This window comes from Salmo salar, chromosome 09, assembly GCF_965601325.2.
Source record: "Salmo salar chromosome 09, fSalSal1, whole genome shotgun sequence".
In the NCBI taxonomy this organism is placed as follows: Eukaryota; Metazoa; Chordata; class Actinopteri; order Salmoniformes; family Salmonidae; genus Salmo; species Salmo salar.
The window spans coordinates 99,812,501-99,836,448 of record NC_138299.1 but is presented as its reverse complement, the minus strand read 5'-3'; the positions used below and the strand labels follow the sequence as shown (position 1 = coordinate 99,836,448).

The 23,948-nt window shown below is 41.8% G+C and overlaps 2 protein-coding genes across 2 annotated transcripts in view; one reads left to right on the top strand and one right to left on the bottom strand.

Moving 5' to 3' along the window:
- Positions 1 to 1,790: 1,790 nt before the first annotated feature.
- Positions 1,791 to 10,083, top strand: LOC106612298 (E3 ubiquitin-protein ligase TRIM39). Its single transcript, XM_082955521.1, has 7 exons — positions 1,791 to 1,801; positions 1,885 to 2,140; positions 2,237 to 2,452; positions 3,053 to 3,148; positions 3,259 to 3,518; positions 3,898 to 4,016; positions 7,273 to 10,083. Exons 1-7 carry the CDS (start codon positions 1,791 to 1,793, stop codon positions 7,857 to 7,859), a joined length of 1,545 nt encoding a protein of 514 aa, XP_082811647.1. The 3' UTR covers positions 7,860 to 10,083.
- A 9,712-nt stretch (positions 10,084 to 19,795) lies between these two features.
- Positions 19,796 to 23,948, bottom strand: part of LOC106612296 (cationic amino acid transporter 2) — an 87,061-nt gene continuing 82,908 nt past the window's right edge. Inside the window, exons 13-15 of the mRNA XM_014213334.3 lie at positions 23,126 to 23,292; positions 22,510 to 22,618; positions 19,796 to 21,894 (exon numbers count right to left, since the gene is read on the bottom strand). Coding sequence (XP_014068809.1) covers positions 21,764 to 21,894; positions 22,510 to 22,618; positions 23,126 to 23,292 — 407 coding nt within the window. The 3' untranslated portion in view covers positions 19,796 to 21,763. The remainder of the gene's footprint in view (positions 21,895 to 22,509; positions 22,619 to 23,125; positions 23,293 to 23,948) is intronic.

Below are 23,948 nucleotides of genomic sequence, written 5' to 3'. Positions count from 1 at the left end.
ATCAGACTGAACAATTAATCAAATGGCCCCCCAGACTATTTACATTGACCCCCCCACCCCTTTGTTTTTACACTGCTGCTACTACAGTATCTATTATCTATTCATAGTCACTTTACCCCTACCTACATGCACAAATGACCTCGACTAACGTGTACCCCCTGTATGTAGCCTCGTTATTGTTATTTTATTGTGTTACTTTTTATAATATTTTTTTGTTTATTTAGTAAATATTTTCTAAACTCTATTTCTTGAACAGTTTTGTTGGTTAAGGGCTTGTAACTAAGCATTTCATGGTAAGGTCTACACCGGCTCATGTGACAAATAAAAATGTGATTTGATTTGGATGAACAATGGACGAATGAAACAAATACCAAAATACCGTTTTTGGGTGGAGTTCTCCTTTAACTGGGAAAAATAACCTACCCAACCCTGACTATGAAGTACGCTCCCTCTGACCAGAGTCCTATAGGGAATAGGGTCCCTCTGACCAGAGTCCTATAGGGAATAGGGTCCCTCTGACCAGAGTCCTATAGGGAATAGGGTCCCTCTGACCAGAGTCCTATAGGGAATAGGGTCCCTCTGACCAGAGTCCTATAGGGAATAGGCTCCCTCTGACCAGAGTCCTATAGGGAATAGGGTCCCTCTGACCAGAGTCCTATAGGGAATAGGGTCCCTCTGACCAGAGTCCTATAGGGAATAGGGTTCCTCTGACCAGAGTCCTATAGGGAATAGGGTCCCTCTGACCAGAGTCCTATAGGGAATAGGGTCCCTCTGACCAGAGTCCTATAGGGAATAGGGTCCCTCTGACCAGAGTCCTATAGGGAATAGGCTCCCTCTGACCAGAGTCCTATAGGGAATAGGGTCCCTCTGACCAGAGTCCTATAGGGAATAGGGTCCCTCTGACCAGAACCCTATAGGGAATAGGGTCCCTCTGACCAGAACCCTATAGGGAATATGGTCCCTCTGACCAGAGTCCTATAGGGAATAGGGTCCCTCTGACCAGAGTCCTATAGGGAACAGGTAATGGTCAGATAATCAGTTTGCTAATATGTCTTGATTAGGTTCATTCATACACCCCCTTCCTACCCTATCTCCTTCACAGGGCCATTCTCACCTTCTCCCACCCCTGGTAACTCCTGAGGTCTCATTGGCCATGTAACCCCCAATGTAACCCCCAATCACTGGCTGGGGAAACACCTCCCCAACCCCACTCTATCCTCAGTCAACCAAGACCCCCCACCTATACAGACATCTATGATAAATGACATAGCAGAACTTGAGACTTTTACATTGTAGTATTTAAGCCACTCCAGACACTGAAACCAATAGACTTGTGGGTCCTGCTGCTGGACTTTCCAGTGAGGAGGATTCTTCTTATTGCTTCTGTTTGATGGTAAGTGCTTTGTCATTTGTTTGGTTGTTGTTCTTCTCCCTAGATCTGTGTTGAAGCTAGTAAAACATGTATCTTACTGTGTATCTTTTATCTATTGTGTTATCGACTGTACGCTTGTTTATTCCATGTGTAACTCTGTGTTGTTGTTTGTGTCGAACTGCTTTGCTTTATCTTGGCCAGGTTGCAGTTGTAAATGAGAACTTGTTCTCAACTGGCCTACCTGGTTAAATAAAGGTGAAATAAATAAAACATATTTAAAAAAACTGTACATGATCAATGGCTGATGTAAACATGTTAGTCCTAAACTAAAACACATCCTCAATGGAGAATCTCTATATGTTTAATGTGGGTCTGGGATACAGCCACAAATAATGATTCAAAACGTGTTGTTCACAGAATGGAGACACTGTAAATAAAAAAAAGTGTAACTCAACAACTGTAAAAGTGTACCTCACTTTTTGACCTTTGAACTTGTGTCTCTCTTGTTCCAGAGGCCATTACAGAGAAACTGACAAAATGACCTCCGGTTCCTTCTTCCAAGAAGAGGATTTCCTCTGTCCTGTGTGTTTTGATATCTTCAGGGATCCTGTGGTTGTCCCTTGCAGCCACAGTGCCTGTAAGACCTGCATGGAGGAATACTGGAAGCATAAAGACTATCAGGAGTGTCCAGTCTGCAGGAAGAGATCCTCCATGCCTTTCCCAGCGGTCAGCCTCACTCTGAAGAGGCTGTGTGAGGGATTCCTACAGGTGGAAGCTCTACCTATGACAATTAATGTGCCCCAAATGGGACCTTATTCCCTATTTAGTGCACTACATTTGACCAGAGCCCATAGGGCTGTGTAGGTATGTTTTTTTAAATTGTCAAATCAATCAATCCTACAGGAGAGAAGCTCCAGAGATACCGAGCCTGGGTCTGAGAGGCTCTGTGGTCAACATAAAGAGAAACTCAAGCTCTTCTGTCTGGAGGATGAACAGCCTGTCTGTTTGGTGTGTCGCGACTCAAGACGACACACAGGACACAAGTTCTGTCCCATAGATGAAGTTATCCAAAACCAGCAGGTATGACAAAACATACAGGGCTCTATTCAATCCGTAGCTCTGATGATCCACTCTATAGTGAGATTGACAATTAAAGCCAATGTTCCCACAGTCACGGAGACTGCATTCACGGTAAACGCAGCATATAATATGACGGAGCAATTTGAAATTATTTTCACATTTTAACGCAGATCTTACGTGATACTTCGGCGATACGGATAGAATCAGCCCAGAGCCTATCTGAGATATTTGAAGGTAGAATCGGTAATATGCCATCATTATACACAGAGGGGTGAGTTACTTCCTGGCTACAGAAACCAACAACAACATCATTCAAATCAGCCAAAGTATGCCCCTAATGGCTCTTCCAAATATGGGCGTGTCTTAATGTCTGTAACCAGGAAGTCGCCTCTTTATGTACAATGATGTCATATTACTGAGTCTACCTTAAAAATACATGAGATTGAGTTGCTTTGACTTATTAAAATCTATATTGCTTATAACATTAATATAGTATAACTTTGCAATTGTTTGAGTTGACATTACTCAATTAATTTAGTGAGTTAGACAGTTATGTTTTACTGTGTAGGAAGAGCCATTCATGTGTTTGTCTGATTCCAGGAGAGAGTAAAGGCTGAACTGGAGCCCCTGAAGGAGAAGCTGAGACTTTACACTGAATCCAAACTAACCTGTGGTCAAACAGAAAAATATATCATGGTAATTATACAGGATGACATCGGGATGCAGTGTTACTCTTTAAACAGTCTTTCTGTTCATTTGGAGGTTAATACTTAATACTCATAGATATTTGGTGGGTGGGTTTCCAGACACAGGCCGCAGAGACACACAGGGAAATCAAGAAAGAGTTTCAACATCTTCATCAGCTTCTCGTAAAGGAAGAGGAGGCCAGGATAAACGCTCTGATGGAGGAAGAGAAGGAGAAGACTAGGATGGTAAAGGAGAAGACTAAAGAGATAAGCACCATAATTTCAACTCTTTCAGACAAGATCCAAGCTGTAGAGGAGAATCTAGAGGGTGACCATGTTACCTTTCTGCAAAGATACAAGGCCATTCTACACAAGGCCAGGTAAATGAGCTGCCTCCTGTCTCCTCTCTTCTTCTCTCGTCTCCTCTCTTCTTATCTCGTCTCCTCTCTTCTCTCGTCTCCTCTCTTCTTCTCTCCTCTTGTCTCCTCTTGTTTCGTCTCCTCTCTTCATGTTTTCTCTTCTTCTCTCGTCTCTCTTCTCTCGTCTCCTCTCTTCTTCTCTCCTCTTGTCTTCTCCTCTCGTCTCCTCTCTTCTTCTCTCGTCTTCTCTCCTCTTGCCTTCTCTTCTTCTCTCGTCTCCTCTCTTCTCTTATCTTCTCTTCTTCTCTCCTCTTCTTCTCTCCTCTTATCTTCTTACTTCTTCTCTGTGGTTCTGTACTCCCAACCTCACAGCAGCATTGACTCCTGAAATGTCTTCCAGGGACCAGGACACGGTGCCTGATACACAGCTGGTCTCAGGAGCGCTGATAGTGGTGGCCAAACACCTGGGAAACCTGCAGTTCAGAGTCTGGGAGAAGATGCAGGAAGATATGAAATACTGTGAGTATTGTTCTGTTGAATGACATGGAGCACTCAACCATTCGTAACCATGTCCATAAGTCTACATTCAGTGGTTAATTTGTAAATCGGGAGGTCCAGGAACACATAGTGAGCGTGAGAGGGGGAGATCTGAGGTACCAGAACACATTGAGAAAAAAAGTGTCAAACACAACTACTATCACTGTCTATGGTGGTGAAATGGACAGCACTCTCCAAGGTGGTGATTAAATCAAAGCATTTCCAGACATCAGTGTACAGCAACAATTTCAGATGTCACTTCAGAACACCCACCATATGCATATGCCCACATACTCAGCTGTAGGGCTAACAAGACACATTTCATGACATTTTTTATTTTAACTAGGCAAGTCAGTTCTTATTTACAATGACAGCCTACTGGGGAACAGTGGGTTAACTGCCTTGTTCAGTGGTAGAACAACAGATTTTTACCTTGTCAGCTCAGGAATTTGATCCAGCAACCTTTCAGTTACTGGCCCAACGCTCTAACCACTAGGCTACCTACCGCCATCAATGTAGCAGTAGAACAAATATCACAATATCGAAACATAACTTAAAATAAAATAAATCAATGTAGGCTACAGCAGAACACACATGACAATATATAGGCCCCCTGCCTATGTCATAATATGAAGCACATATTCACATTAACTTCACAGTACAGAACAAGTTTGTCAAGGAAAACATTTTCTATCTACCTTAGTTTTCAAACATCCCGTAATGACTCTCCCCATGTCAAGTCCATTTAACTCCTGACGGTCAACTTCTGGCTCAAAGCCATGAACGGACCGGTGGCAGTGATGTTTAGTCTCCTTCTGAGGCTGATTTCTTTTCATTTTGAGTGTTAGCTATAACCTGGGTGTCCTCTCTAGCCTCGTCTACAAGGCTTGCTGCCACCAAATGCACCTTGGTTCGGGCGTGTAGAAAAACCCTTTTTATGATGGCTCTTTGGTTTTTTTAACGTCTGAGGCAGAGGATGTTACAGTACATTCCATCCACACTTTTACTAGCTAGTTTAATCCCTCCAGTCGTTTCTAGACCCAAGCTCTTTACCTTTCTGCATGTTGTACAGCCCAGCTTTGAATTTTGCATGACAAGCCAGGTGTTATACATTTGCTTGTTCTTGAACTGCAAATTGAAGCTGCTCCGAGCACTTTGTTGGTGGATGCACTGCCCCTCCAGCATTAGCAACGTCAAAGTTAGTAAGGAAGGAAAAAGTCAAGTTTTAGTGGTCCTGGATCAATCTAGTTTGTTATCTGTAAAGAAGAATCACAGAGATGACATAACCACAAACTGACATCACAGAGATTACATAATTACAAAACTGACATCACAGAGATCACATAACCACAAACTGACGTCACAGAGATTACATAATCACAAACTGACATCACAGAGATGACATAATCACAAAGTGACATCACAGAGATGACCTAATCACAAGCTGACATCACAGAGATGACCTAATTTAAAGTCACTGTTACCTTTGCATTTCTGTTGGTCAATCTGTAACGCTTCAGAGATAGATAGATAGATAGATAGATAGATAGATAGATAGATAGATAGATAGATAGATAGATAGATAGATAGATAGATAGATAGATAGATAGATAGATAGATAGATAGATAGATAGATAGATAGATAGATAGATAGATAGATAGATAGATAGATAGATAGATAGATAGATAGATAGATAGATAGATAGATAGATAGATAGATAGATAGATAGATAGATAGATAGATAGATAGATAGATAGATAGATAGATAGATAGATAGATAGGCCTACAGATTGATATCACCACCCTGAATGGCTTGCCTCTGAAGCTAAGCAGAGTTGGGCCTGGCCGATCCCTGAATGGGAGACCAGATGCTGCTGGAAGTAGGAGGCACTCTTTCCTCTGGTATAAAAAAATAAATATATATATATCCCATGGCCCCAGGACATTGTTTGGGGTCATTGCCCTGTGTAGGGTGCCGTCTAATGGATGGGACGTTAATTGGGTGTCCTGACTCTCTGTGGTCACTAAATATCATTTGGCACTTATTGTAAGAGTAGGGGTGTTAACCCTGGTGTCCTGGCTAAATACCCAATCATACCATCACGGTCACCTAATCATCCCCAGCTTCCTATTGGCTCATTCATCCCTCCCTCCTCTCCCCTGTAACTATTCCCCAGGTTGTTGCTGTAAATGAGTCAACTTACGTGGTAAAATAAGCAATTAAAATGTAATGCAGCTCTTAATTACTGTATGCATGTGGTAGAGGTACTGTATGTCTGTAGTGGATTTACTGTCTATGTGGTAGAGTTACTGTATTTATGTGGTAGAGGTACTGTATGTATGTAGTAGAATTACTGTATGCATGTGGTAGAGGTACTGTATTTATGTGGTAGAGTTACTGTATGTATGTGGTAGAGCTACTATTTATGTGGTAGAGTTATTTTTTTTATGTAGTAGAATTATTGTATGCATGTGGTAGAGGTACTGTATGTAGGTAGTAGATTTACTGTGTATGTGGTATAGTTACTGTATTTATGTGGTAGAGGTACTGTATTTATGTGGTAGAGGTACTGTGCATGTAGTAGAGTTACTGTATTTATATAGCAGAGTTACTGTGTAGGTAGTAGAGTTACTGTGTATGTGGTAGAGTTACTGTATGTATGTGGTAGAGTTACTGTATTTATGTGGTAGAGTTACTGTATTTATGTGGTAGAGGTACTGTGTAGGTGGTAGAGTTACTGTGTATGTGGTAGAGTTACTGTATTTATGTGGTAGAGTTACTGTGTATGTGGTAGAGTTACTGTGTATATGGTAGAGTTACTGTATTTATGTGGTAGAGGTACTGTATTTATGTGGTAGAGTTACTGTGTATGTGGTAGTGTTACTGTATTTATGTGGTAGAGGTACTGTGTATGTGGTGGAGTTACTGTATTTATGTGGTAGAGTTACTGTGTATGTGGTAGTGTTACTGTATTTATGTGGTAGAGGTACTGTGTATGTGGTGGAGTTACTGTATTTATGTGGTAGAGGTACTGTGTATGTGGTAGTTACTGTATTCATGTGGTAGAGTTACCGTATTTATGTGCAAAAACATATACATTGTCATTATTAGACAGTACAATAACACACTGTCATTATTATACATTACAATAACACACTGTCATTATTATACATTACAATAACACACTGTCATTATTAGACAGTACAATAACACACTGTCTGTTTCTCTGTGTTCAGATCCGGTGACTCTGGACCCCAACACGGCCCATCCAGACGTGCTGGTGTACCCCGATATGGTCACATTCAGAGCCAGAAACTCCAGGGAGAGAGAAGAGATGGAGACGCCGGTTCCTGACACCCCAGAGAGGTTCAACCTCTATGAAGGAATCCTGGGCTCTGAGGGCTTCGATTCGGGGACACACACCTGGGACGTAGAAGTCAGGAATGAATATCTCCAGAGATACGGCTACAGCAGTGACTGGGCCCTGGGGGTGGTAGAGGAGTCTGTGTCCAGGAAGGGCGTGATAGAGAAGGGAGGCTGGAGATTAGAACAACATGGAGGAGTTTACACCGTACGCTCTGGCCCCGAATCTCCCATCACCCTCTCATTAAAGCTGAGACAGGAGCCCTCGAGGATCAGAGTGACATTGGACTGGGACGGAGGAATGCTGACCTTCTCTGATCCGCATTACAAGGAACATCTCCACACGTTCACACACACCTTCACAGAGAAAGTCTTTCCGTATCTGAGCAATGGGTGTAAAACCTTTACTTTGAGGATTTTACCAGTGAAGGTCCATGCAGCAGCTGAACAGCCCAGTTAGAGCGGCCACCTCTGTATTCCACTTTAACAGATTCAAATATCATGAAACATTTTTTTTTAAATTTCATTTTGGAGAGTTTCATGCAAACCCACTTTTACCACAGAATTTAAGTGAACAAAACTATTGATTGTTAAAGATTCCTGGACTTTTTATTTGATCCTGATACACCTGAACCAAACAAAAATACACTATGGTAAGACCCTCTCTATTTCTCTCTCCCCTCTCTATTTCTCCCCCCTCTCTATATCTCCCCCCTCTCTATTTCTCTCTCCCATCTCTATTTCTCCCCCCTCTCTATATCTCTCCCCTCTCTATTTCTCCCCCCTCTCTGTTTCTCCCCCCTCCGGTAGTCTTAAATAAATCTACTTTTAAACAAAAGTACACACCTCACACACGTGGTTATGGGCTTAAAAAATAAGACACCTGGACCATGTCAGATATGGAGTTCAAAATTTTTACATTTTGAGTTTTCATCTCAATAGTACACTTTATATACATCACAGAAGACAGAAATTTAACAAAACCGTTGACATAGAAACATCACATTTTCTGCAGGTTTTTAAAAATAATGTTGATTAATTATGAAAAACATCTCACTCATGAGGCCACGAGGTAATTTGACTGCAGGAAATGGCTGGGGGCGTGGCCTTTTGTATAATTTAACTAGGCAAGTCAGTTAAGAACAAATTCTTACTTACAATAACAGCCTGTCCGGCCAAACCCACACAACGCTTGGCCAATTGTGCACCGCCCTATGGGACTCCCAATCACAGCCGGATGTGAGGCAGCCTGGATTTGAACCGGGTACTGCAGTGACACCTCTAGCACTGAGGGACCACTGCGCCACTCGGGAGCCCATGTGTTTGTGAAGCCTTCCTGTTTGTGTCATTAAGGGGATCCCGTTACTATGTGCTGGTCGTCGTGCCCTGGGAGAACAGGAGCAGTGATGCTGTTTTTTAACAAAGTATGAGAAATAGGAATGATTGTAAATGTAGTGTTTTTAGGCGCCCATATTCTACCTAGACCAGCTCACCTTCTCCCTGGGCAAGCCCTCCGTGAGTGTTGCAACACATTATTATGGTCTGTTTGAGTATGTGAACTAAACGTATCAACCTAGCGATATTTAGTCTGTTTGAGTATGTGAACTAAACGTATCAACCTAGTGATATTTAGTCTGTTTGAGTATGTGAACTAAACGTATCAACCTAGTGATATTTAGTCTGTTTGAGTATGTGAACTAAACGTATCAACCTAGTGATATTTAGTCTGTTTGAGTATGTGAACTAAACGTATCAACCTAGTGATATTTAGTCTGTTTGAGTATGTGAACTAAACGTATCAACGTAGTGATATTTAGTCTGTTTGAGTATGTGAACTAAACGTATCAACCTAGTGATATTTAGTCTGTTTGAGTATGTAAATGAAACGTATCAACCTAGTGATATTTAGTCTGTTTGAGTATGTGAACTAAACGTATCAACCTAGTGATATTTAGTCTGTTTGAGTATGTGAACTAAACGTATCAACCTAGTGATATTTAGTCTGTTTGAGTATGTGAACTAAACGTATCAACCTAATGATATTTAGTCTGTTTGAGTATGTGAACTAAACGTATCAACCTAGTGATATTTAGTCTGTTTGAGTATGTGAACTAAACGTATCAACCTAGTGATATTTAGTCTGTTTGAGTATGTGAATGAAACGTATCAACCTAGTGATATTTAGTCTGTTTGAGTATGTGAACTAAACGTATCAACCTAGTGATATTTAGTCTGTTTGAGTATGTGAACTAAACGTATCAACCTAATGATATTTAGTCTGTTTGAGTATGTGAACTAAACGTATCAACCTAGTGATATTTAGTCTGTTTGAGTATGTGAACTAAACGTATCAACCTAGTGATATTTAGTCTGTTTGAGTTTGTGAACTAAACGTATCAACCTAGTGATATTTAGTCTGTTTGAGTATGTGAACTAAACGTATCAACCTAATGATATTTAGTCTGTTTGAGTATGTGAATGAAACGTATCAACCTAGTGATATTTAGTCTGTTTGAGTATGTGAACTAAACGTATCAACCTAGTGATATTTGTCTGTGAGAAATCTGCTATTTCTACCAGTTGGAGTCTGTCTTGTAGGAGAGTTGTACACATCTCCTTGGAGCTAGAGATATATGGAGATTTATGACGCTGAAAAATGTAAATAAATAACTGCTGCATCCTGCTATTGTTGTCTGACTCCAGTCCATGTTGTAAAGAACCTGTGTTATGTTTAGCTTAGTCCCGAGGGCCTCACCTGGCATATATACAAGGTGATGTAGAATGGCTACAGGAATAGGGTTTGGTGTATTTCCCCCCCACGTTAAATAAATTGTACTGTATTGTAGCATATTATGAAATTATTATAAAGCACGGTCAAATGTGCTTATGACAAGTCTTATAATGCATTATAACTGTGTCCCAATGCATTATAGACCTCTATAGCTGTTAAGTAAAGTTTTTCTAAGCAAAAATGTCTGATTCAAAATGGGTAATTCTGTATTATCTAATCTAATCCCTCCAGATGTGTTCTGAACTCACCTTGACATCAGGTGATGTCAACAGACAGGGGAGGAGGGTACCTCATAGTAGGAGGGTACAAACAGCTGCTGGGGGGGGGCAGACAACTGTTATACTGTGCAGCTTATATGGTGCCCTATTCCCTACATAATATACTACTTTTGAACAGAGCCCTATGGGAATAGGGAAAAGGGTGCTATTTGGGACTCAGGAGCTGTAGGTGGGCTTGTGTCTCAAAATTCATCCTATTCCCAAACCCCTATGTAATGCACTTCTTTGATCAAAGAAGGGGCCTATGGGCCCTGGTCAAATGTAGTGCACTACGTAGAAACTAGGGTGACTTTTGGGACGTAGCCATGGTAACAACTCCTAGCATAAAGTGTGTTCGCAATTACATTGTTTTACTCCATTGTTTGTAAGCAATCTTAGCATTTTCGTATTTTTATTTTTTGAATTAGAATAATTTATTTACAATACAACATATCTCAGACACATTACAAAAAAAATTGTCGCTCATCCTGGTGAAAATAGTTTAAGGGATAAATACTTTTTTTTTTTAAATGTAAGAATGTTAGTTCCCATCAAGGTGAAGGCTGTGTTTGTGTGTAGTCTACACTGAGTATACCAAAGGACATCCAGCCAACTTGCCACAACTATGGGAAGCATTAGAGTCAACATGGGCCAGCATCCCTGTGTAATGCTTTCAGCACCTTGTAGAGTCCATGTCCAGACGAATTGAGGCTGTTCTGAGGGCATAAAGGGATTCAACTCAATATTAGGAAGGTGTTCTTAATGTTTTGTACACTCAGTGTATAATTCATTATAAAGTTAAAAAAAAAAATGGATGTGGCAAATGCATAACGGCCTTCCCTGTGGCTCAGTTGGTAGAGCTTGGTGTTTGCAACGTCAGGGTTCTGGGTTCGATTCCCACGGGGGGCCAGTACAAAAACAAATGCATGAAATGAAGTGTATGCATTCACTACTGTAAGTTGATCTGCATAAGAGTGTCTGCTAAATGACTAAAATGGAATGTAAATGTATGTCAGGAGGTGGGATTTAGTACCAGGGAAAAAGACAAAGACTTTGACAGCCTTGTTTTACTCCTTCCTGCAGCCCCTGTCTTCACAGTACATGGGGAAGGTTTTTTCTCCTGTAGAGTTGGACAGGGTCAGGGTGCCGTAGGGGTACTGGTATCAAGTCAATGTGCAGGGGGTACTGGTATCAAGTCAATGTGCTGGGGGTACAGGTTAGTCGAGGTCATTTGTGCATGTAGGTAGGGGTAAAGTGACTATGAATAGATAATAGATATTGTAGTAGCAGCAGTGTAAAAACAAAGGGGTGGGGGGTCAATGTAAATAGTCTGGGGGGCCATTTGATTAATTGTTCAGCAGTCTGATGGCTTGGGGGAAGAAGCTGTTAAGGAGCCTTTTGTTAGTCCCAAAATGTTTTGCATGTCAGCAATCAAGTTTTCAAGACTTTTTCAACTTTCAAAATACAGAACATTTAGCATCATAGCATTTCACTGTAAGGTCTACCTGTTGTATACTACGTATACTACGTATATGTACAGATTTGACGAAGATCCCAATCTGTCATGGCAGTTTTACGATTATGAAAATGCAAAACAAGGATTTCTTTCATGTGAATAACTTGAAATGTTTTCAACCCTACCTGTGTCAGGTGAACAGGTCCCTGGTTGGCTGCTGCTGGGGAGCCGGGGTTGCTTTGGGTTTACCTGTTCCCCTCACTGGCTTACCGTTACTGGGTTTGGGCATACGGCCTGGTGGGCTGGTCCGTCCCTCCTGTTCCCCTCACTGGCTTACCCTTACTGGGTTTGGGCTTACGGCCTGGTGGGCTGGTCCGTCCCTCCTGTTCCCCTCACTGGCTTACCGTTACTGGGTTTGGGCTTACGGCCTGGTGGGCTGGTCCGTCCCTCCTGTTCCCCTCACTGGCTTACCCTTACTGGGTTTGGGCTTACGGCCTGGTGGGCTGGTCCGTCCCTCCTGTTCCCCTCACTGGCTTACCGTTACTGGGTTTGGGCTTACGGCCTGGTGGGCTGGTCCGTCCCTCCTGTTCCCCTCACTGGCTTATCGTTACTGGGTTTAGGCTTACGGCCTGGTGGGCTATTCTTTCAAATACACATAACCATAGTCACAAGCACATTATGCTTCAGGTTAATGCAACAAATAAAAGCATGAAGAGTCTAATGTTGATTTGCTAATGGTAATCATACTTTGGCAATAATAAGAATACCTTGCAAGGAATTAACTATACAGACAGACAGCATGAGGTGAAACCAAATGAAATGTAATGTAACTAACACAAGAAATGCCATCAAAGTTCAAGTCAGAGTAACACAACCATCTACTAATCTACTCCTGCACCTCACTAGTCCACTGTACATTCAGGAATGCACATTATCCACAGCCACACACAGAGGATATAAAGTCACTTACCAAACTCCAGGTTTAACCCACAGATGAGGAGAGCCCCCAATAACACCAGCCTCCACTTCTCCCCTGAGCCCATGGCTCCTGTGGTGTACAGATCAATGAACCCACCGACTGACTGACCGCAGGATTAACAGTTCAACAAGGTTCACAACCGCAGTACCACAGGGAACGCAACAAGGAGTGAAAGAAGGGGGTAGAGAGAGCAGGAGAGAGGGAGAGGGAGGTAGAGGTTGGGAGAGGGAGGGAGGGAGAGAGAAGGAGAGAGGGAGAGGGAAGGAAGGAGAAGGAGGTTGGGTGCGTGACTGCGAAGTGAGTGGTCAGCTGTTCAGGCAAATCACACACATTCCTCTACTGTGAGCAAAAGAGAATGGAAGAGAGAAAGAGAAAGAGAGAGGGAGAGGGGGATAGAGAGAGAAGCAGGGAGAGAGAGGGAGAAGTAGAGGGAGAGGGAGAGAGAGGGAGGGAGAAGTAGAGAGGCAGAGAGAGAGGGAGAAGTAGAGAGGGAGAGAGAGAGGCAGAGAGAGAGGAAGACAGAAAGGCAGATAGAGGGAGGAAGCGAGGGAGAGAGGGAGAGAGAGATAGAAAGAGAAAGATAGAGGTAGAGCTAGAGAGAAATATATATAGGGAGAGAGACACACAGACCCACAAAGAATTATAAAACAAATCCCATATCTATTGGGTGAAATACCACAGCAGCAAGATATGTGACCTGTTGCCACAAGAAAAGGGCAACCAGTGAAGAACAAACACCATTGTAAATACAACCCATATTTATGTTGATTTATTTTTCCTTCTGTACTTTAACTGTTTGCACATAATATTCTTTATTCTTTTGGAACTTTTGTGAGTGTAATGTTTACTATTATTTTTTTTATTGTTTATTTCACTTTGTTTATTATCTAGTTCAGTGGTTCCCAAACTTTTCATAGTCCCGTACCCCTTCAAACATTCAACCTCAAGCTGTGTACCCCCTCTAGCACCAGGGTCAGCACACTCTTAAATGTTGTTTTTTTGCCACCATTGTAAGCCAGCCAGCCACACACACACTATACAATACATTTATTAAACATAAGAATGAGTGTGAATTTTTGTCACAACCCGGCTCGTGGGAAGTGACAAAGAGCTCTTATAGGACCAGGGCACAAATAATAATATAATAATAATCAATAATTTTGCTCTTTATTTAGCCATCTTACATATAATAACTCACCACAGGTTAATGAGAAGGGTGTGCTTGAAAGGATGCACATAACTCTGCAATGTTGGGTTGTATTGGAGAGAGTCTCAGTCTTAAATCATTTTCCACACACAGTCTGTATCAGGAATCAAGGTAAGACCCAGATGCAGACTGTGTTGAAGTAACAATGTTTATTACAGCAACAGAAGCAAAGGTACAGGACGGCAAGCTCAGGGTCAGGGTCAGGCAGAGGTCGGCAATCCAGAGACGGGGCAAAGGTACAGGATGGTAGGCAGGCAGTGTGGTCAGGTGGGTGGGTACAGGATCAGGACAGGCAAAGGTCAAAAACCAGGAGGACGAGAAAAGCAGGAGCTGACACAAAAAAAGGCTGGTTGTCTTGAACAAACAAGACACACTGGCAAACAGAGAACACAGGTATAAATACACAGGGGATGATGGGGAAGATGAGCGACACCTGGAGGGGGGTGGAGACAATCACAAAGACAGGTGAAACAGATCAGGGTGTGACAGTCTGTGTCTGTATTTAGTTTCCATGCTAGTGAGGGCCGAGAATCCACTCTCACATAGGTACGTGGTTGCAAAGGGCATCAGTGTCTTAACAGCGCGATTTGCCAAGGTAGGATACTCTGAGCGCAGCCCAATCCAGAAATCTGGCAGTGGCTTCTGATTAAATTACATTTTCACAGAACCGCTTGTTGCATTTTCGATGAGCCTCTCTTGTTCAGATATCGGTAAGTGGACTGGAGGCAGGGCATGAAAGGGATAATGAATTGTGTCATCCGTTTTGGGAAAGTACCTGCGTAATTGCGCACCCAACTCACCCAGGAGCTTCGCTATATCACATTTGACATTGTCTGTAATCTTGAGTTCATTTGCACAAAACAAATCATGCAAGCAGTCAGACAAGTGAAACTTATGGTCAGTAAAGAAAACTTGAAACTCGTCTCTCAATTAAAAAAAATGTGTCAACACTTTGCCCCTTGATAACCAGCGCGCTTCTGTATGTTGTAAAAGCGTTACATGGTCGCTGCCCATATCATTGCATGGTGCAGAAAATACAGGAGAGTTCAGGGGCCTGGCTTTAACAAAGTTAGCCATTTTCACTGTAGTGTCCAAAACGTCTTTCAAGCTGTCAGGCATTCCCTTGGCAGCAAGAGCCTCTCGGTGGATGCTGCAGTGTACCCAAGTGGCATCGGGAGCAATTGCTTGCACGCGCGTTACCACTCCACTATGTCTCCCTGTCATGGCTTTTGCGCCATCAGTACAGATACCAACACATCTTGACCACCAAAGTCCATTTGATGTCACAAAGTTGTCCAGTACTTTAAAAAAATATCCTCTCCTGTTGTCCTGGTTTCCAGTGGTTTGCAGAAGAGGATGTCTTCCTTAATTGACCCCCCATAAACGTAAAGGACATATACCAGGAGCTGTGCCAGGCCTGCCACGTCTGTTGACTCATCCAGCTGTAACGCATAGAATTCACTGGCTTGTATGCGAAGTAGTAACTGTTTCAAAACATCTCCTGCCATGTCACTGATGCGACGTGAAACAGTGTTGTTTGATTGGCTGTATAGTTGTATGCATTGTCTGTATAGTTTTTTTTGGCCTTTTCCCCCAGCGTCCCAGCCATATCCGCGGCAGCAGGAAGAATTAAGTCCTCCACAATAGTATTGGGCTTGCCTGTCCTAGCCACTTGGTAGCTCACCATATAAGACGCTTCTAGCCCCTTCTTATTGATGGTATCTGCTGCTTTTATACATGTCTTACTACTCAAAAGTCGTCTTTATTCTCGCTCAAAAAACTCCTGTGGCTTATTTTTCAAATTGTCATGTTTCAGTTTCTAAATGTCTGCGCAAGAGTGAAGGTTGCCCGCGAGAGAGTAACGGTTAATGTGATTGGATGTTAATTATTTGACTAGGCTAACTGTATTTGACATTGTGTTGTTATTTCGCTGAACACTAGATGGTTTAATTTTATTTATGGCAGTGAAACGAGACTACACAGGCGAGAGAAAAAAAATCCCCCAAATGCATAGCCCCGTTGGAAAAAATAAATATACTGTTTGAAAATTTGAAGAATAAAAAAAAAAAATATATATATATATACATTATAAAAAAATTCATTATGAATCACATTTTTATTGTTGGGAAACATATGTTTCCCATGCCAATAAAGACCTTAAATTGAATTGAATTGAATTGAGAGAGTCTTCACAAATTCCTCCTGTAATGCTCAATGTAGACATTCAGGGGCCTGTGGTCCAATCAGCAGCCGGGAATGGAGGCCCCTCCGCCCAACTACTTCTGGGACTGCTGAGACTGTTTATTTAGCTGGAGAAGTGGAGTGAGAGAGAAAAAGAGCTTTACATAGTAGCAGTGGCCCTCTGAACTACCTTTAAGACGTAAATAACAATAACGTCCTAGTGTTGACGTTGATGTGTTTTAGTTAGGTACTACCTTCAAATGGACAGAAGTTTGAGGGAGGCTGAGACTATTTGTTTAGCTGGAGCAGTGAAGAAAGAGGGGCATGGCAGATTGGCAGTGGCCCTCTGAAGTACAGAAGCAATATCTTTTAAAAGTTAACAACAGGGTCATTTCTAATACTACTCTTTTCATTAGATTTAGTTTGTTTAGCTGGAGAATTGGAATAGAGGCAGAGGAGCATGGCCCTCTGAACTACCGTGCTGCAAACCTTGAAGATGGAAATATAGTATACTCTGTGACAGGTTTTCCTAAAGCTCTTGTGTTTTGACCCAAAGCTTCTCTAAGGTTCAAATAAATGGATCGGATGTTTCTTGGAGTAAAGTATTGCACCGTTTAGGAAACAGGAAGCTAACAACAATTATGTGTTTAACGCAGTGTTGGGCAAGCTACTCTGAAAAGATAGTTTACCAAGCTACCAATTACCTACACTAGAAGCAGTTAAGCTACACTAAAGTTACCCTTAAGAAAAGTATAGTTTACTAAAGTTACTTTAAAAAACGATTTTGTGACAAATTATCATGTATAAATCTGAAATGTCATAGACTACAAATTGAAAGAACAGATCGATCTGGAGTCAGATGTTAACAGAATGTGTAATTTAGCCTATTAAACACAAATTACGCAGGTCTGATTCTGAAAAAGAAAATAAATTATTGCCTACTTCACCCATATTTTCGCAAAAGAAGTCGTGTGTAGTTCCAGTAGTTAGCTACATCGCTACATGGTAAAACAGTAGTGTGTAGTTCCAGTAGTTAGCTACACCGCTACATGGTAAAACAGTAGTGTGTAATTCCAGTAGTTAGCTACACCGCTACATGCTAAAACAGTAGTGTGTAGTTCCAGTAGTTAGCTACACCGCTACATGGTAAAACAGTAGTGTGTAGTTCCAGTAGTTAGCTACACCGCTACATGCTAAAACAGTAGTGTGTAGTTCCAGTAGTTAGCTACACCGCTACATGGTAAAACAGTAGTGTGTAGTTCCAGTAGTTAGCTATACCGCTACATGCTAAAACAGTAGTGTGTAGTTCCAGTAGTTAGCTACACCGCTACATGGTAAAACAGTAGTGTGTATTTCCAGTAGTTAGCTACACCGCCACATGGTAAAACAGTAGTGTGTAGTTCAGTAGTTAGCTACACTGCTACATGGTAAAACAATAGTCTGAATTTCCAGTAGTTAGCTACACTGCTACATGGCAACACTACACTACCAAGATCTGAATGTAGTTCAACTACCACCAAGCTACAGCAAAATGTAGTTCAATTACTAGATTAACTACATGCATATAACTACTCTCCAACACATGTTTAACGTGCATTTTTATGAATGGTACTGTATGGAAGGCCTAATGTAAAGTCTTACCCATTCATGACACTGTAACATCACACCCATGTGGGGGCCTCTGTTTATGGAAGCATATACAGTTGAAGTCGGAAGTTTACATACACCTTAGCCAAATATATTTAAACTCAGTTTCTCACAATTCCTGACATGTAATCGAATATGTAATTAAACAGTAGAGTATTGGAACGTATCCTGTATGGTGTAATTAAACAGTAGAGTATTGGAACGTATCCTGTATGGTGTAATTAAACAGTAGAGTATTGGAACGTATCCTGTATGGTGTAATTAAACAGTAGAGTATTGGAACGTATCCTGTATGGTGTAATTAAACAGTAGAGTATTGGAACGTCTATGGTGTAATTAAACAGTAGAGTATTGGAACGTATCCTGTATGGTGTAATTAAACAGTAGAGTATTGGAACGTATCCTGTATGGTGTAATTAAACAGTAGAGTATTGGAACGTATCCTGTATGGTGTAATTAAACAGTAGAGTATTGGAACGTATCCTGTATGGTGTAATTAAACAGTAGAGTATTGGAACGTATTCTGTATGGTGTAATTAAACAGTAGAGTATTGGAACGTATCCTGTATGGTGTAATTAAACAGTAGAGTATTGGAACGTATCCTGTATGGTGTAATTAAACAGTAGAGTATTGGAACGTATCCTGTATGGTTTAATTAAACAGTAGAGTATTGGAACGTATCCTGTATGGTGTAATTAAACAGTAGAGTATTGGAACGTATCCTGTATGGTGTAATTAAACAGTAGAGTATTGGAACATATCCTGTATGGTGTAATTAAACAGTAGAGTATTGGAACGTATCCTGTATGGTGTAATTAAACAGTAGAGTATTGGAACGTATCCTGTATGGTGTAATTAAACAGTAGAGTATTGGAACGTATCCTGTATGGTGTAATTAAACAGTAGAGTATTGGAACGTATCCTGTATGGTGTAATTAAACAGTAGAGTATTGGAATGTACTGTATCTTATATGGTGCTTAATTAACTCTACTGTACCTCAGGTCTAGATGTATGTGCTGTGTGAGTGCACTAAACTTGCTTAAGGAATGACTTGCTAAGCCATGATTATGGCATAGCCTAGGTAAGAACATGTGAATGGTTCTATTGTTCCCCATGAACACAGAGTGGTAAGTGGCACGCTATGATCATGTCCCAAATTGTACCCTTTTCCTTATATAGTGCACTACTTTTGACCAGAGCCCCATAGGCCCCAGTCAAAAGTAGTGCACTATATAGGGAATAGGGTACAATTTGGGATGTAGGTATACTAGCTCTTTATCCCAGTTTAGCACTGCCTTCATCACCGGCTTGGTCAATATGTGTGCTACAGTTTATTAATGACCCTAGTGAGAAGGCTCTGACCAGTTTATTTTACCAGGTAAGTTGACTGAGAACACATTCTCATTTACAGCAACGACCTGGGGAATAGTTTCAGGGGTGAGGAGGGGGATGAATGAGGCAATTGTAAGCTGATGATGATTAGATGGCATGAGGGCCAGATTGGGAATTTAGCCAGGACACCGGGGTTAACACCCCTACTCTTACGATAAGTGCAATGGGATCTTTAATGACCTCAGAGAGTCAGGACACCCATTTAACATCCCATCCAAAAGACAGCACCCTACACAGGCCCTGGGGCATTGTTTAGACCAGAGGAAAGAGTGTCGCCTACTGGCCCTCCAACACCACTTCCAGCAGAATCTGGTCTCCCATCCAGGGAATGACAAGGACCAACCCTGCTTAGCTTCAGAAGCAAGCCAGCAGTGGGATGCAGGGTGGTATGCTGCTGACTTTGACCAGTGAGAAAACTTTGACAAGTGAGAAGGCTTTGACCAGTGAGAAGACTTTGACCAGTGAGAAGACTTTGACCAAAATGGAACATGATCAAGTTTATTTGGGAGTCATTTGCATTATGTCATTGTATACATTTTTCTATTTACATTATGAAACAATACAATATCTTGTTAAAATCTTAAAATAAGCTATGTACTAGACATTTATTTTAATTCAAAATACGATTTTTCATCATATCTACATTCTATATGTACACATGTTAACATTTTGATACATGTATAAAAACTGAATCCTAAGAAATGGAGAAAGAAATCTATCTCTGATTTAAAACTCACTTGCTTCATGTATCATTGCCAGGACAATGACAAGTAGGGTAAAGCAGTGAGTATGTGAACTTTAACACACCGTCAGTCACATGTTAGTTCACAGGTGAGCAGAAGAAACTGAAAGCTTAACTCTAACTTGTTGAATGGACTCCAACGTACTCTCTATAAACGTATTAGCAAGGGCAATTTCCCTGAAGAAAACACTGTTGTGCTTGCTTCAGCTGTCCAATATTATTTTTTTATGGTAGTAGAATAAGTAAAAAAATAAAAAAGTTGAATACGTTTTTTTGATAAAGGTCCCATACTGTTTTTGATGTGACTAGTATAAACAGTTGAAGAGCAGTACTATTCTGAAAAATCTCCATTGTAAATCTATATAAATGCGTTGTATTTTATGTAGTCATAGTTCAAAAAGTATAAATAGTTATCAAAGTGATTTTTCTCAAACAACTTGGTCAGCAAGCACACTAATAAGCCTGGAGTATGTAGGAATACAGTAGTTGTTCTTGCAAGCACATTAACTTCTCTTCCTGCTCGGGACACTCTTTCCCCTCATCATGTTGTAATGGAAAAGTGTTGATGCGTCAGATAAATAGTTTGAACTTACATCTGATAAGTTTGTTAGAGCTTGTTACAATAGTTGACATTATTTTGTTCAGACAATGTTTCATATGGCCTCTGACTAATACACAGAGATAATGAGGTCATCTCCATGTTCCAACTCTTACAACATCGAGAGATACACAGGTAGACGAACTCACAATCTCTGAACCACCATAACCAAATCTGACGTGGACTGAACAGCTGACTAGATCAACTCATCAAATCAACTTGCAATGGTTTTTCTTTGGGACATGCCATATTTTATCTATACCAATACTGCATGACAAAACAATGAGAAAACAAAGATATTTCATCAAAGACTATCCATGATGTCTCCTTATAAAATACATTATTTTAAAGTTGAAAATGACTGGGGAAATGTACAAACATAATGGTTATAAATTAAATGTTGTTTTGACCAACCACACTTCTTGAATTCTAGTGGTCTACAGACAGTATAATCCAGCCTTTAGTTATACAGTAGATAGGAATTCTCTTAAATACACACTGTGACATCAAACATCTCTCTCTCTAACTCTATTCAATTCAAGGGGCTTTATTGGCATGGGAAACATACAGTATGTTTACATTGCCAAAGCAAGTGAAATAGATGAACAAAAGTGAAATAAACAATAAAAAGTGAACAGTAAATATCTCTCTCTCTCAGCTCTAGGCCTTTTTGTGTCCAGTCTTGTCTGCTCTAGGCCTTTTTGTGTCCTGTCAGCTCCAGTCCTTTTCTGTCCTGTCAACTCCAGTCCTTTGCTGTCCTGTCCTGTCAGCTCCAGCACTTTTCTGTCCTGTCTTGTCAGCTCCAGTCCTGTCCTGTCAGCTGCAGTACTATCTTGTCCTGTCCTGTCAGCTCCAGTCCAGTCCTGTCATGTCAGCTGCAGTCCTATCTTGTCCTGTCCTGTCAACTCCAGTCCTTTTCTGTCCTATCAACTCCAGTCCTTTGTTGTCCTGTCAGGTCCAGGACTTTGCTGTCCTGTCCTGTCAGGTCCAGGACTTTTCTGTCCTGTCCTGTCAGCTCCAGTCTTGTCCTGTCTCTCGCTCTTCTGTCCTGTCCTCTCTTCTCCTCTCCTCTTCTCTCCACTCCTGTCCTATGTTGTCCTTTCTACTCAGCCTCAGAATTTGTCATTTTTGGAGGCCTCCTTCTCTGTCATACCGCTGATGGTCTCAATCTCCACCTGGCTGGTCTGGTTCCTCTGCTTCTGAACGCTGTTATGGATCCCATAACCAAAGTAGATGAGGAACCCTACAGACAGACATACACAGAGAGAGAGGGAGAGAGAGAGAGAGAGAGAGAGAGAGAGAGAGAGAGAGAGGTTGATCAAAGAGAGAGAGAGAGGTTGATCAAAGAGAGAGAGAGAGAGAGAGAGAGAGAGAGAGAGAGAGAGAGAGAGGAAGATCAGAGAGAGAGAGAGAGAGAGAGAGAGAGAGAGAGAGAGAGAGGAAGATCAGAGAGAGCGAGAGAGAGAGAGATGAAGATCAGAGAGAGAGAGAGAGAGGAAGATCAGAGAGAGAGAGACAGAGCGAGAGAACGAGAGAGAGAGAGCGAGAGAGAGAGAGGGGCGAGAGAGAGAGAGAGAGAGAGAGGCGAGCGAGACAGACGCGAGCGAGAGAGAGAGACAGAGCGAGAGAGAGAGAGACAGAGAGAGAGAGAGAGAGAGAGAGGAGAGGAAGATCAGAGAAAACCCTCCCCTCAACCCTCTGACATCCTGTATAGCCTCCAAGCAACTTTAAACAACCCACACACCTATTGATATCAGGTCAGATAGATAGAACATGACCCATCCATCCCCACCAGCCTCCCAGTTTAGTGCTTGTGGCATGTATTATTGGGCAGAGAAGTGTTGGGTAGAATACTTACCTACGGCCATCCAGATGGCATATCGCATCCAGGTGTCTCGTCCTAACTGGACCATCAGGTAGACGTTGACAAACACACTAACTACCGGCAGCACGGGCAGGAAGGGCACCTGGGAGCAGACGGCAGGGGGTAAGAGAACTTTACTGAAATGAAAACATAAAAACACAAACAATGCACCACACAGGGCCTGGGCCCAAAGGTAAACATTCTGGAGTTCAAACACATTTGGGGTTGATTGATATTACGATCTGTTAGACTGCATCTGATAATGGTCGATAATGTTCTCTAATCAGTGACGTTTGAATAGCCTGCCATAATGTTCTCTAATCAGTGACGTTTGAACAGCCTGCCATAATGTTCTCTAATCAGTGACGTTTGAACAGCCTGTGATAATGCTCTCTAATCAGGATGTTTGAATAGCCTGTGATAATGTTCTCTAATCAGTGATGTTTGAATAGCCTGTGATAATGTTCTCTAATCAGTGATGTTTGAATAGCCTGTGATAATGTTCTCTAATCAGTGATGTTTGAATAGCCTGTGATAACGTCCTCTAATCAGGATGTTTGAATAGCCTGTGGTATTATGCAGGTGTCCATTTCCTGACAGTGCTTCTCACCATGAAAGCAGCCTTGGCTTGGTTCTGTGGATGCCTCCAGATGATGATGACGAGGACCAGGAGGATGAAGGCTACTATGGACACACACACCATGCTCCAGATCTCCTGCCGCTGTATAGCGTCTATCGCTTGGGTCAGCAGGATGCACAGACCGCATACACACACCACTGGAGAGAAGAGAGAGGAAGGGGGTGAGGGAAGAACAACTGAACAGAGAGAGAGGGAGGGGTGAGGGAAGAAAAACTGAACAGAGAGAGAGGGAGGGGTGAGGGAAGAACGACTGAACAGAGAGAGAGGGAGGGGTGAGGGAAGAACGACTGAACAGAGAGAGAGGGAGGGGTGAGGGAAGAACGACTGAACAGAGAGAGAGGGAGGGGTGAGGGAAGAACAACTGAAAGAAACAGGGAGGGGTGAGGGAAGAACAACTGAAAGAAACAGGGAGGGGTGAGGGAAGAACAACTGAAAGAAACAGGGGGAAGGGTGAGGGAAGAACAACTGAAAGAAACAGGGGGAGGGTGAGGGAAGAACAACTGAAAGAAAAAGGGAGGGTGAGGGAAGAACAACTGAAAGAAACAGGGAGGGGTGAGGGAAGAACAACTGAAAGAAACAGGGAGGGTGAGGGAAGAACAACTGAAAGAAACAGGGAGGGGTGAGGGAAGAACAACTGAAAGAAACAGGGAGGGTGAGGGAAGAACAACTGAAAGAAACACGGGGAAGGATACATAATGTTCCACTGCAGATACTACAGTACCTTTAAAATGTAGACAATCTTTGAATAATATTATTTGTCAACTTTAATAAAGACAGATTGATTGGGGATTTC

Bases quoted from the DNA above. Each gene is read 5' to 3' on its own strand.
- LOC106612298 (XM_082955521.1), top strand. The intron at 2,453-3,052 runs GTATGACAAAAC...GTCTGATTCCAG, and splicing joins AAGTTATCCAAAACCAGCAG to GAGAGAGTAAAGGCTGAACT. The intron at 3,149-3,258 runs GTAATTATACAG...GTGGGTTTCCAG, and splicing joins AAACAGAAAAATATATCATG to ACACAGGCCGCAGAGACACA.